Source organism: Lithobates pipiens, unplaced genomic scaffold (genome assembly GCF_037356315.1).
Source record: "Lithobates pipiens isolate NorthernLeopardFrog02 unplaced genomic scaffold, aLitPip1_a1.2 Scaffold_8, whole genome shotgun sequence".
NCBI classification, from domain to species: domain Eukaryota; kingdom Metazoa; phylum Chordata; class Amphibia; order Anura; family Ranidae; genus Lithobates; species Lithobates pipiens.
The window spans coordinates 527,798,899-527,813,091 of record NW_027507903.1 but is presented as its reverse complement, the minus strand read 5'-3'; the positions used below and the strand labels follow the sequence as shown (position 1 = coordinate 527,813,091).

The following is a 14,193-nucleotide window of genomic DNA, read 5'->3' as shown; positions in this document are numbered from 1 at the left end:
ATCTTGCTCCACCCGAAGACTTGTGGCTGGGTGGTATAGCGGCCATCTTGCTACACCCAGCTGGCTTCTTACAGTCATAGCAGCCATCTTGCTCCACCCAGTGCTGTCATTCCTTCGTGCCTGGCCACAGCCCGCCCCCTCCTCGGCCCCAAGAGCACCCCGGACTGCCACACCATATTCCAGCTCCCCCCTGCTCTGCTCTCCCCTCCTATTATAAACGCCTGATAGGAGGGCTGCTCCCAATTCCAATCCTGTGGCCATCTTGCTCCACCCAGACACTGACACTGCAATGGGAGCCCGCTTCCACCGCCAACACGGACCGCATATGCTGTTCTACCACTTTACCTACGGGTGCGTGTGGCTGTTGATGGCCGGCTGAAGATATGTACCGCTGAGCTCTGTGCTACCCCGACAACTGCAGGCTGTGTTCCCACCTAATCATACCCAACTTGCTGATGGCGGCTTCTAGCTCTCATCCTGTTGACTTTGCTGAACTACAACAAGGCTCTATCCAACGTTACCTACTCCGTACAACCTCACAAGACTCCCGTGCAGGAAAAGACAAGCTCTCGGCAAGCCGTACCCCAGGCAAATTGAAGCCTCCTCCCCCGACTACAGCGTCTTGCCCTACCCCTGGGAACAACTCGGTTGCTCAGCCGAATCCCCCGATGGACCCTCCGGATCCCCTGGCCGGATCTACACTGTCCCCTACCACAAACGTAACCGTTGCTTCCGAAGGGATGCCTTCCTCAGCCTTGAACAGGGATCCGGGCTCCACATCCACTGCCCTACTCTCTGCCTTCAGGGCTGACTTTGAGTCCTGGGCCTCCAAAATGGAAACTTCTCTCCAAAGTGAACTGAATGCCCTCAAACAGCGGGTTTCGGCATTGGAGACTGCAATTTCTACAATGGCCACCACCCAAGATGACCATACGTCCCGTATAACGGCACTTGAACTCGCATCTACAGCTCACCTCTCCCGGTTGCGGCAACACCAGCTCCGAATAGAAGACAGTGAAAACCGGAGCCGCAGGAACAACATCCGGCTGCAGGGTGTCCCGGAGGCAACCTCGGGTAATGACCTCAAACCCACTATTGTTGCTATCCTAAATCAGGTCCTGGAGAGGGAAGTTACGTCCCCCATCGAATTGGATAGAGTGCATAGGGTTGGGGGTGTGGGGGGAGACGGCAGGGATCGCCCTCGTGATGTCCTCTGCCGGGTACACTACTATACCCTGAAGGAAGAGATCTTGCGCAAGGCCTGGCGCCTGGGCCCACTGGACTTTCACGGATCCTCCATACACCTGTACCCAGATCTTTCCCGCAACACGCTGTACATGCGGCGGGTAGTCCGCCCACTACTGGAATTGATTCGCCAAGCAGGTGCAACGTACACATGGGGTCACCCCTTTAGCATCAAAGTGACCCGGGAGGATAACCACAAATTTGTCCTATCGGATCCGGACCAGCTTCCTGCCTTCTTCCTCTTTCTGTACCGAGACCCTATCACCGTCCCAAATTGGCTGGATCCTCCAGATGATCGTCAAAGACTACCGGGTCCTCCCCTGCAACGCCGGAGGCACTCACGTCCTAGATTTGTTCCCCCTGGTCCCAGAATACGGAGAGCCACATCACCAGAAGACTAATCTGCACGCTCTCTCCTCACTAGGAGGTTACGGGTCTTGTCCTTGATACAGGCCAGGTTTGCCTTAACAATGTTCCCTATGCTCTGTTTTTTCCTCCCCTTTGTACGTTTGTTCCCCTCCCATTGACTCCTGATAACCGTGTAATTTGAATGCTATGGGTGGTTTGGCTGTCTGGATAGGGTAGTTGAAGCTTCCATTGCCCTCCGCTGGTACAGTTGTGCTTGCTGGGGCTCTGGAAGGGTGGACTTTACCACTGATGTTGTTTATTGGGTTGTAGTGGACACATTCATTATGTCTCCGTACAACGTTGGACCTGCGGATTGACTTGACGTGTCTCGAACATGGTCCCCTGGTTTGTTCTGGGGATTCCAAGTCTCTCCTCAGCACCAACCCCAAATTTCTCTGTGGCTCGAGATCAGTGGCCCTTGTTGAGGGCAACTGATGTATGTTTACATTGTTCTCAGAGCTAGGCTATGACAACAATCTTGGATAAAGCTGCTATGAATGTGGTAATTGGTGTGTTCAACCTCCTTGGGACCACATGGGAATACCTGAGCCCTTATGTTGCCCCTAGCCAGTTCATACCTTGTTGTTTACTCCTGTTGTTTTCTTTTTTTTGTTTTTGTTTATATTCCTATATTGTTTATGCAGCCCGAGGGTACCATGGTATTAGCTATACATTCTATTTTTTAGTGCCTACGAAATTGAGCATTAGACGCCATGGTCATTGGGTATGTTACACTTATGTTATATGTGCCTGCTAAGTTGTCGGGATCACAACTCGGCTATTCTAATCTCGTTCTCTCCCCCTCCATAGGATCGGCACATTCCGTGCCTACTACGTGATATTTCACGAAGTGTTACGTTTTCACGGACACTCTAGGATTCTTCTAGAGCCGCCTTACCCCAGGGGCTCTTTCTGACCTACCTCTCTTACGTCTCTCCCCCCTCCTTTCTTCCTCCCCGTCTGTCTTTGGACATCTCTCCCTTTGCTCCACTACCCTTCCTATTGTTGTCTTAATTATTATTTTTTTTTTTCTTTTGTCACTCTATCATGGCCCACACGGCGACGTCTCAACCCAGGCTACAGTTTTGTTCATACAATGCGAATGGCCTTAATATTGCCACTAAAAGAGGACAAATCCTCTACCAGATGCACAAACGCCTAGTTAATGTGCTTCTGCTACAGGAGACACATTTTCACTCTGCCTCCACTCCTTCCTGTTCCAGCAGATACTTTAACAGATGGTTCCATAGTACTAACCCGACTCAGAAAACCAAGGGAGTGTCTATTGCCTTTCATAAGACGCTCCCTATAGAAATACTTGATCACTTGTCTGACCCCCAGGGAAGGTATGTTTTTGTAAAATTCCTGTTATGGGGCACCAAATTTACGGTAGCTAATATTTACCTCCCAAATGTCAACCCAGTATCATCTGCGTTACAGTACTTGAAGATTCTGTCAGGATTCCTGGAGGGTAAGCTTGTCTTGGGAGGGGATTTTAACACACCTCTAGAACCTCTCTTGGATTCCTCCACCTCGCGATCATGTCTCTCGTTCCCCAAACTGAGGGCACTGAAACGCGCATTCTACGATCTGCGTCTTGTCGACGTTTGGAGGGTGCTACACCCCACATCCCGTAACTATACCCACTTCTCTCACGTACATCACACTTATAGTCGCATAGACTACCTAATGTGTGACCACAGCTGCCTAGATTGGTCCCCTGAATGCACCATAGACCCTATGGTTTGGTCTGACCACTCCCCCATTCACATGACATTTTCAATCCCCTCCACTCCAATTAGGGAGTGGACATGGCGGTTGAACGATTTGTTGCTTACAAACTCGGAGTGTGTGGCGCAGGTTACAAATACCATATCTAACTATTTTGCTGACCACGCCTCTGATACGACGTCGCTGCCCTTTCAATGGGAAGCATTAAAAGCAGTTCTACGTGGAACCTTCATCCAACTGGGTACACGCCTAAAGAGGGAACGCTCAGCCGCCATCACGGCTGCAATCCAAACTCTTAGGAACCTAGAAACTGAACATAAACGATCCCCGACAGTGACCACACTGGCGGACGTTTCTAGGGCGAGATCTCAACTCAGAGAACTATATGAGGCCTCCGCACGCACATATTCGGATAAGATTGCTTTCCACAAATATAAGTTTCAGGATAAATGTGGTAGGTCAATGGCTCGATCCCTGCACCCCAAGGTGGGTTCCCCTCCTGTCGAGTTGGCAGACAAACTATCCTATGTCTCGGAAACCGCGCTCCCTCAATTGGACGGAGACACCATTGCTGACCTAGAAACCCCTATCACTGAGTACGAAGTTGCCAAAGCCATAGCGGGAACGCCCAGTGGAAAGAGCCCAGGCCCCGACGGCTTCACTCCTAGGTTTTACAAACTTTTCGCCACCCTTCTTACACCCTTTCTCACTAGGATGTTCAACTCCTTGACGGAGGGATCTAAGTTCCCTCCACAAACACTTGAGGCCCACATCTGCCTCATACCAAAACCAGACAAAGACGCCACTCTCTGTGCAAACTATAGGCCAATATCCTTGATTGGTGTCGATTTGAAAGTCTTTGCCAAAATCCTAGCCAATAGATTGCAACCGTTGTTGCCCAGGATAATACACTTAGACCAGGTTGGATTCGTGAGTGGCCGGGAGGCTAGGGACAATACTCTAAAGACCCTCCTTCTGACTAATTATGCCCGGTCCCATGATATTCTACTATGCCTCTTAACAGTCGATGCGGAGAAGGCATTCGACCGGGTAGACTGGCAGTTCCTCCGATTATCCCTGCAACAAATAGGCTTGGGAACTAATATGGTAGCAAGAATAATGTCCCTATACTCCTCTCCGTATGCTAGGATTAGACTGAATGGTTCATTATCTCCAGCTTTTTCAATCTCCAACGGGACACGTCAGGGGTGCCCATTGTCCCCCCTCCTCTATGTTCTAACTATGGAACACTTGGCCGTTGCTATACGCAACAATTCCTCTATCCAAGGCATAACAGTTGGGCCCACTCAAACTAAACTTGCCCTGTTCGCAGATGATCTGCTCCTGTACGTGACTCACCCACGCACATCCTTACCCTCAGTATTGAGGGAATTCCAAAAATTCGGAGCGGTTAGCAATTTCAAAGTTAATTATAGTAAATCAGAAATCCTTAATATATCCATGCCTAAGTCGGACATACGGAGACTCTCGACTACTTTCTCCTTCAAAACTGGTTCCTCTTCCATTAAGTATCTCGGAATCCAAATACCGGCGGACGCGTCCCAGCTCTTTGCTCTGAATTTTGCCCCCCTACTTCTTAGGGCCCAGGCAGATCTAGCTACATATACATCAAAACGGCTCTCATGGCTGGGTAGAGTGCATGCCTTGAAAATGGACGTTCTTCCTCGTTTCCTGTATCTGTTTCAAACCGTTCCTATCCACATACCCAATTCGTACTTCAAGAAATTACGCCAGCTGTTCTCCAAATTTATTTGGAATGCTGCCCGCCCCAGAATACGGTATGAAACACTATCTCGTCCAAGGGATAGGGGGGGGGCCGGAGCCCCGGACGCCTCCCTGTATCATAAAGCAGCAGTGCTCACGCGCATACTAGATTGGTTCCATCACTCTTCCACCAAGCTTTGGGTTCAATTAGAAAGTTATATGAAACCGATAGACCTCTCCGCCCTCCCATGGACCTTGCCCATGGTCCGGGGGGGGTCGGGCCCTCTCAACGACCTTACTCGTCACACAATCCAGATTTGGGACCGTATGCTGACCAAAAGGGGCTTATCAAAATATATGGGGCCTATGACTCCCTTCTTTGGGACCCCGGCCTTTCCTCCAGCTATGGGTGTATCAAAATTTGGACCATGGCAAAGAGAAGACCATAGGAGACTTGCCCAAGTTCTTCGGGCAGATCCCACTTTAAGGACAAATACCCCTACCAGTCTGACCTCCCGTCATCCCATGCAGTGGATGCAGAGACAACAAACCACCTCCTACATCCGGACTTTCCCCTCCATTCCAGATATCCTTGATGAACCGACAGGGTTTGAGGAACTGCTCTTGCAGGCAGAACCTCCAACGCATGTGGTGTCTCAACTTTACTCCCTCTTGCTCAATATCTCCTCCCCTGACCTCCCTCCGTTTACGGTGGCCTGGGAGACAGAACTACAACACCCTATCTCTCCTATTGACTGGCAGAAATGCTTTATCCTGATGCACAAAATATCCCTCGCCACTAAGACCCAGGAAAAGGGATTTAAACTGGTAACGAGATGGTACAGATGCCCATCGACGATAAACCATTTCAACCCGGGAGTACCAGATACCTGCTGGCGGTGTCTTAGCTCCCGGGGAACCATGCTACACATATGGTGGGAATGCCCTCCGGTACAAAAGTATTGGCAACAGATATTCAAACTTTACTGTAAGCTGATGGCGACCTCTATCCACCCCTCACCTGAGGTGGCTCTCTTATCTATACTCCCTGGTACATTCAAATCCATCAAAAAAGATATTTTACGACACTTCCTGGCGGCGGCCAGGGTAGTGATCCCCCGTCACTGGAGATCGACGATCATGCCTTCCCTTGGGGACTGGGCTACGGAGGTGGACCGCATAAGGGACCTGGAACGTCTGTTGGCAGAGGAATGTGGTAAAAATGAACAGTTTACTCTCACCTGGACATCATGGTCCATGTTCCGATATTCCTCTGAGTTTATCTCCTGGGCTGAACATGGCCTGGACGGCGTCGCCCTGGGTCCATGATGGAGTGATTCTCGTCCCCTATCTCTATGCCCCCTTTTATATGTCCCTGGTTCTTTTTCTTTTTTTATATATTTCCATACACCCCTAGGAATACCTCTAGCTACTGTATCCGGGCTCCGACTTATCTAGTGTTCCTGAACTGGTGTAAGAACCCAACGTAATATCTATCCTACAGGTTTTTATATAATTCCGTCTGGAGTTCTGCGCAGGGGTCAGCTTTGATCCCCCCTGGCAGTGCTGAAGACGAAAGGTTCTTTAGCTTATACGCTGTATTTATTTTACTCTATCTGTATGTATGTGTCTATATGTATGTGTATGTGTATATATATATATATATATATATATATATATATATATATATATATATATATATATTTTACATATTATATATATATATTTTTTTTTTCTCTTCCTCTTCTCCCTTTCCCCTTCTCCCCCAAACATGGATTGATATCATTATCTGTTTCCAGAGAAGCACGGATTAAGAATGCAATGATATAAGGAGTGCTGGACATGACAGTGTGGATGAGGGACACAGAGGGTTAAGCTTTATGGGTGGAGTTCAGGAAAAGGTTTGCAGGAAACAAGTTCAGTGTAGGGGAGGGGTCACATAAAAGGGAGAGGTGTGGCTTTAAGGAATCATTCGGAGCCCAGTGTGACACAGAGGAGGCAGTTTTTTCGCTGCTCCTCTGCTATGGCGGACCTCGAGGGACTCTTCGCGCGGCTGCGACGGGCGGCGGAGGTGCACGGTGCGGACTGGCTGCGGGAACGTGTGGGTGACCTGACGGACGGCGATGTGGACGGCGGCGGGACAGGTGAGGTTCCACTGCGCGCGCGGAGGTCTCGGCCTCCGGCGCGTTTTTCTCCTGGGCCTACTCCTCGGCCGCCTCGTGACTCCCGGAGCCCGGGGGTGGACCGATCGGTCCCCCCGGCAAAACGACAGGTTATCGGCTCCCCCCGGTCCGGGCGGTCGTTACGCCGCCGAACGGAGGGGGGCGGGGCTTCACGGCCGCATGAAAATGGCGCCGGGACCGCACGGGGCCCGGTGGAGGTGGGGGGGAGTGTGGATGGCTCTGGGTCGGCAGGCCAAGGGGGGGGGGGGTGCACGTGGCGGGGGATCTGCGGCAGGCTGGGTCTGGGGCCAGCATCCGCGCGGTGGGGGGGAGGGGGGCGCTCCGGGGGGGTCGCATGCCGGAGGGGGGGGAGGGTGGGTCGCAGAAGGCTGCCAAGGTGCCTGGCAGGGCTGGTTTTAGACGCCGGCATGCCAGGGGCGGCGGGGGGAGGAGGACATTGCCTGCAGTCCCGGATCGCAGGGACCGGATGGACCGCGCGGAGCACAGGGGGATTGCCGCGTCCCCGGTGCGCGTTGGAGAGGTCGGTTCGGAGAGCGAGCTGTCCCAGGAGGAGGAGGGGTCCTTTTCTACACCCGGACCGGTACCGGTCGCCGAGGCCCCTGGGGGCCCGGGTAAGTTGCGGGAGTCTACATTGCTGGCGGATGCCTTGCGGGATCTGATGGGGGTGGCGCAGGGGGGTGCGGTGCCCACGGGATCCCGGGACGTATTGGGGGGGGTTGCGGCAGGTTCAGCGCAGGGGGCGGGGCCTGTGGCCCCGGGGGGGCCGTCAGGTCAGTTGCAGGAGCTGTTGGGGGGGCTGCAGGCCCTGGTTGGTAAGTTTGCTGGGGGCTCCGGGTCGCCTCAGGTGGCCCCCTGGATGGGTACTGTGGGGGGGGCCGGGGGGGCGGAGGTCATTCCTGCGCGGGATGCACCGCCTGCTGCGGTGTCGGGGAGCACGGATGCGGGGGGTGTGGGCTCGGGGGTCCCCCCGGTGCCCGCGGACCCGGGGGCGCGGTCTGACCTGGTTAGGATCGCGGATGCTGCCCGGTGCGAAGTCTATGTTTGTTTCGAAGGCCCATTGGGGGCGCATTTGAAGCAGGAGGTGCGGGACAAGATCGGCAAGGGTGAGTATGTGGAGATTTTCTCCTTGCTCCCCCTCGAGAAATTTAATTTGGACAGGGTTAAGCCGGACAGTTCCAAGAAGGACGACGAGGAGAAACGTAGGTATCGGCTGATCCCGCGCACATTTGCAAATTGGCTTCAGGCGTTCGCTATATTGGCTAGCGTGATAGGGGAAAAGAACCCCGAGCATTGCTCGGCGTTATTTTGTTACCTGGACGCGATTGGGGAGGCTCACCGAGTGTATGGAGGGCTGGCTTGGCTGCGCTATGATGAGCAGTTTCGTCAGCGTAAGGCAGTGCGGGCTGACCTGCGGTGGGATCACAAGGACATAAGCCTCTGGATGAGGCTTATGTCTGCTCCGCGGGCGCCCACTCCGTTTCTTCAGGGGGGGGCCGGGAGTGCGTCTTCCTCGGGACTGCCGGCCGGAAAGAAGTGGGGGGTGTGCTGGCCCTTTAATGAAGGGGCTTGTAAATTCGGAGGCGCGTGCCGCTTCAAGCATGAGTGCTCCGGGTGCGGCGGCACCCACCCCCTGTCTCGCTGTTTCAAAAAAAAAAAAAAAGGTCAGCGTGCCAGTGCCGCCGGTCACAAGAGGGATGACGCCGGTGAACCTGGGAAGGATGCTTCCTTTCCTAAATAGGTATCCGGATGGTGCGGCGGCGCGTGGGTTAATTCTGGGTTTTCGGGACGGTTTTAGGATTCCCTGTTCTTTGGGAGGGGTGCCGCCGTTGGCCAGGAATTTGCGATCGGCTTTAGATCACCCGGGGGTTGTGGATGACAAATTGGGTAAAGAGGTGGCGCTAGGCCGGATGGGTGGTCCTTTCGAAGTGCAGCCGTGGGGGGACCTGGTGGTCTCCCCGTTGGGTGTAGTTCCTAAGAAGGAGCCGGGGAAGTTTCGCTTGATTCATCACCTGTCTTTTCCGAAAGGGGGGTCGGTCAATGATTTCATTGACCCGGAGGCGTGTACGGTTTCCTACACGTCTTTTGACGCGGCGGTACGGTGGGTCAGGCGGTATGGTCGTGGGGCTCTCATGGCCAAGGCGGATGTGGAATCGGCGTTTCGCCTTCTGCCGGTCCACCCGGACAGCTTCCGGCTGTTGGGATGCCATTGGCGGGGCAAGTTTTATGTGGACTTGTGCCTGCCCATGGGTTGTTCCATTTCATGCGCCTATTTTGAAGCTTTTAGTTCATTTTTGGAATGGGTGGTGAGAGATGTTTCGGGCCTGGAGTCGGTCATCCACTATTTGGATGACTTTCTGTGCGTGGGCCCGCCTGCCTCCAATGTGTGTGCGATTCTTCTGTCCACGTTGCAGCACATTGCGGGCAGGTTCGGGGTGCCGTTGGCGGGGGATAAGACGGAAGGCCCGGTGACGGAATTGAGTTTTTTGGGAATCGTGATTGATTCTATGGCAATGGAGTGTCGCTTGCCAGAGAATAAATTACGGGATCTGCAGGCGGAGTTGGCAGGCATGCAGGGCCGGCCGAAGGTTCAGCTTCGGGCCCTGCAGTCCCTGTTGGGCAAGCTGAATTTCGCTTGCCGGATCATCCCTATGGGCCGTGTGTTCTGCCGACGGCTGTCGGGGGCCACTGCCGGGGTAACCGCCCCTACCCACTTTGTGCGTTTGCGAAGGGAACACCGGGAGGACCTGCGGGCTTGGCATGAATTTTTGGAGTCGTATAATGGGCGGGCTATGTGGATGTCGGGGCCAGTGAGCAACTTCGATGTGGAGTTGGTTACTGACGCGGCTGGCTCAACGGGTTATGGGGCATTTTTCCGGGGTCGGTGGAGTGCGGAACCTTGGCCACGCTCATGGGAGGTTGCGGGGTTGTTGGGCAATGTGGTTTTGCTAGAATTGTTCCCGATAGTGGTGGCATTGGAGCTGTGGGGGGCGGAGTTTCGTAATTTGAAGTTGCGCATCAATTGCGATAACATGGGGGTGGTCCAGGTCCTCAATCGGATGACTGCTTCCTCCCCCCCGGTCATCAGGCTGCTGCGACACCTGGTCTTTCGCTGTTTGCGGCTCAATGTTTACGTTTATGCTGTGCACATACCTGGGGTGGAGAATTCTTTGGCTGACTCGCTCTCTCGTTTTCAGTGGGACAAGTTCCGGCAGCTGGCGCCGGGAGCGGAGGAGTCGGGGGCGCCATGCCCCGGGTGGATGTGGGAACTTCCCTTGGAATCGCCGCAGGTTGGTTAAAAAGGTCGTTGAGTGAGGCTACATGGTCCGCTTATTCTAGAGTGTGGGCGGAATGGTGGGCGTTCCTGCGGGAGGTTGGAGTGGCTGGTCGGGGCTCCGACCGGCGCTGGGTGGTATTGTACTGGGTTGCCCGGAACATTGAGACGGGCCTGTCTCCCGCGTCTATTGAGCGGAAGCTGGCGGGGTTGGCCTTTTTGTTCAAACTGTGGGGGGAGCCGGACGGGACGAAGGATTTTTGGGTGAGGCAAACGTTGAAAGGGTACAGGAGGGATTGGAAGGGTAGGGATGCGCGCCGGCCGGTGTCATTTGACAATTTGGTGGCAATTTGTTCTCGGCTGGTGGACGTTTGCTCGTCTGCTTACGAGACCGTTCTGTTTACGGCAGCGTTTTCGTTGGCGTTTTATGGGGCTTTTAGGATCGGGGAGTTGGTGTGTCGCTCAAAACGGGTGGCTGGGGGTCTGTTGGATCAGGATGTGCAGGTGGTTGCGGATCGGGTGAGTATACGGTTGCGTAGGTCTAAGACTGATCAACGGGGCAGGGGAGTGGCGATTACGCTGCTCGCCCTGCCGGGCTCGGTAGTGTGCCCGGTGGCGGCGGTACGGGCTTTCCGGGCGGTACGGCCTGTGGGGGCGGGCCCCTTTTTGGTGCACGAGGAGGGCTCTTTTCTATCCCGTTTTCAATTTGTGTCGGTCTTTCGGCAATGCCTGAGGGCGGTGGGTTTGGATGAGCGGGACTACGCGTCCCACTCTTTTCGGATTGGGGCGGCCACGGAAGCGGCTCGATGTGGGCTGGAGGAGGCGGTGGTGCGCCGGATTGGTAGATGGGAGTCCCGGAGGTTCCGGTCCTATGTCCGGCCGCAGTTGCTACTGGGGTAAGGAGGGTGCGGCTGGGGGTTGTTTGCTGTGGGATTTATGGGGGGGAGGACTGTGCTTGTAACATTCCTTTGGTTGTTGTGTTATTTCTCTTGTTTTCATTCCAGATGGAGGTTCTCAACGCCTCGTTTGGATCCTGGGGCATTCGTACGTCTGCTGGGGGGCCAGGAGAGGTGATTCTCTACCAGCAGGCAGGCAATTGGGTATCCCCAGGGAGGTTGCTAGGGTGATGTGGTTGGGTTTCCCGGGCATGAGGTGGGAGCGTGTCATGAGGGAGGTGGAGCGCTTCGCTTTGAGGGATAGGCCCCCGGATGTGCTGGTTGTTCATGCGGGGGGCAATGACCTGGGAGTTCGGAAAGTGAAGGACATTTTGGCGGATATCAAGGCTGATGTGTTGCGCATGCGAGTCCTGTTCCCGGGCACCATTTTGGTGTGGTCGGACATTGTGGCCAGAACGGTGTGGCGGGGGGCCAGGTCTTTAGCCAGCCTCGAGAAAACTAGGATTAGGGTTAATAAGGTTGTTGGGCGGTTTGTAGTGCAGAACGGGGGCATTGTGGTAAGACACAGGGAATTGGAGGTGAATGTAGGGCTTTATCTTAGGCGGGATGGCGTTCATCTATCGGATGTGGGGATTGACCTCTGGTCCTTTGGCTTACAGGAGGGCATACAGAAAGCTCTTCGGGTGTGGGGCGGCCCTCAAGGTTGAGGGGGTCACCCTTTCGGGCTGTGGCGGTGTGTTTTCTGGTGGTTTCTGACGGTAGACAGGTACTCAGAAGGGATCTGAGGGTGTGGGGGGCTCATCTAACGATCGGCCCCTCTGGGTATTCCTGAACGTTGGAGGGAATACGGTTATGTTCACTGGCGGAAGTTGTCTCCGACCGGTCACAGGTGGAGGCCTTTGGGAAGTTGGTCAGGTGTACCGCAGTGATTGGGTATTGGTTTAAGTGTGGTCACCGTCAGAGATCACCAGAATGGGCAGTTAATGTTAATTAAAATGTGGTTTAATGTTAATAAAGTTATTTATATTTATATTTATATATTTATATATATTTATATATTTATATATTTTCATATTTACAAGTTATTGGAGTAATTTTGAGTTATGTTTAATAAAGGCTGTTGTGGCCAGTTTACTCCAACCTATGGTGTGGTCTCGTTTCTAATAGATAAGGAATAGTATAAGGGGAACATTCAGACTACACTAGTCAAGAGAAGCACGGATTAAGAATGCAATGATATAAGGAGTGCTGGACATGACAGTGTGGATGAGGGACACAGAGGGTTAAGCTTTATGGGTGGAGTTCAGGAAAAGGTTTGCAGGAAACAAGTTCAGTGTAGGGGAGGGGTCACATAAAAGGGAGAGGTGTGGCTTTAAGGAATCATTCGGAGCCCAGTGTGACACAGAGGAGGCAGTTTTTCCCACCCTCCCGCCCTATTGTTATGTGTTTGTTTTGTGGTGTTTTGTTGCTGGTCTTTTTCTTCTTTTTCAGGTTCATCGGTTGTCACGGCAGCTGAAAGTTTTTCTTGATTGGCGGTGTGTTTTCTGGTGGTTTCTGACGGTAGACAGGTACTCAGAAGGGATCTGAGGGTGTGGGGGGCTCATCTAACGATCGGCCCCTCTGGGTATTCCTGAACGTTGGAGGGAATACGGTTATGTTCACTGGCGGAAGTTGTCTCCGACCGGTCACAGGTGGAGGCCTTTGGGAAGTTGGTCAGGTGTACCGCAGTGATTGGGTATTGGTTTAAGTGTGGTCACCGTCAGAGATCACCAGAATGGGCAGTTAATGTTAATTAAAATGTGGTTTAATGTTAATAAAGTTATTTATATTTATATTTATATATTTATATATATTTATATATTTATATATTTTCATATTTACAAGTTATTGGAGTAATTTTGAGTTATGTTTAATAAAGGCTGTTGTGGCCAGTTTACTCCAACCTATGGTGTGGTCTCGTTTCTAATAGATAAGGAATAGTATAAGGGGAACATTCAGACTACACTAGTCATGGTAGGCTTTATTTACATGCTTTCAATCCATTTATATGTACCATAGACATGTTTTTGTTCAGGCACATACGAAGCATAATGTTGGTGTATCTTGTTCCTGCTTGTGTTGTATACCTTCTCTTTCTCATCCTTTTTTCTGAATAAAATAAGATTGAATTAAACAGTTGTTGTATGTACTGTTTTTACTCATAGGGAGAGGTAAAAAAAAATAGTACCACAGACTCCCCAGATTACATACAGAAGGGGTAGAAGGGGTAGAAGTTTCAAAGACTTTCTACTACACAGTCATCTGGATAAAGTCCTGTGTCACATCAGTCTCAATTATGGCTAACTGAAAAAAAAATTGGGTAGTTTTAATTGTGGGCATTGTAAGACTTATGCATACATTCCAATATTGAAAAGCTTTATAAACTCTAAAAATGGTGAAATAGTTAACATTAAATCCTTCTACAAAAGTAAAACGGAATGTGTCATGTATGTGGCCTTGCCAACTTTTGTATTTCGATTGAGACAGTTCGACAATTTAGACATAGGGTTCTTAAACAAGTAAACTATGTGATACTTACAAAGGACAGACCAATTGCCAGGCATATATGGTAGAAGCACAATGGTAAACCAGATTGCTATTCTTGTTGGGCTGTCCAGCAGGTTAAGTTGGGTCAGAGAAAAAGTCACCTGGATAAAAAAAGAGTCCAAATTGTTATTTTTGCCTTGGCTAGTGC

At 52.1% G+C, this 14,193-nt stretch overlaps 1 protein-coding gene across 1 annotated transcript; it reads left to right on the top strand.

Moving 5' to 3' along the window:
* The first annotated feature begins 7,729 nt into the window (after positions 1–7,729).
* LOC143960696 (integrase/recombinase xerD homolog) lies at positions 7,730–12,982 on the top strand. The gene is made up of 2 exons (XM_077469503.1): positions 7,730–7,903; positions 10,487–12,982. Exons 1-2 carry the CDS (start codon positions 7,759–7,761, stop codon positions 11,461–11,463), a joined length of 1,122 nt encoding a protein of 373 aa, XP_077325629.1. The 5' UTR covers positions 7,730–7,758; the 3' UTR covers positions 11,464–12,982.
* Positions 12,983–14,193: the final 1,211 nt, after the last annotated feature.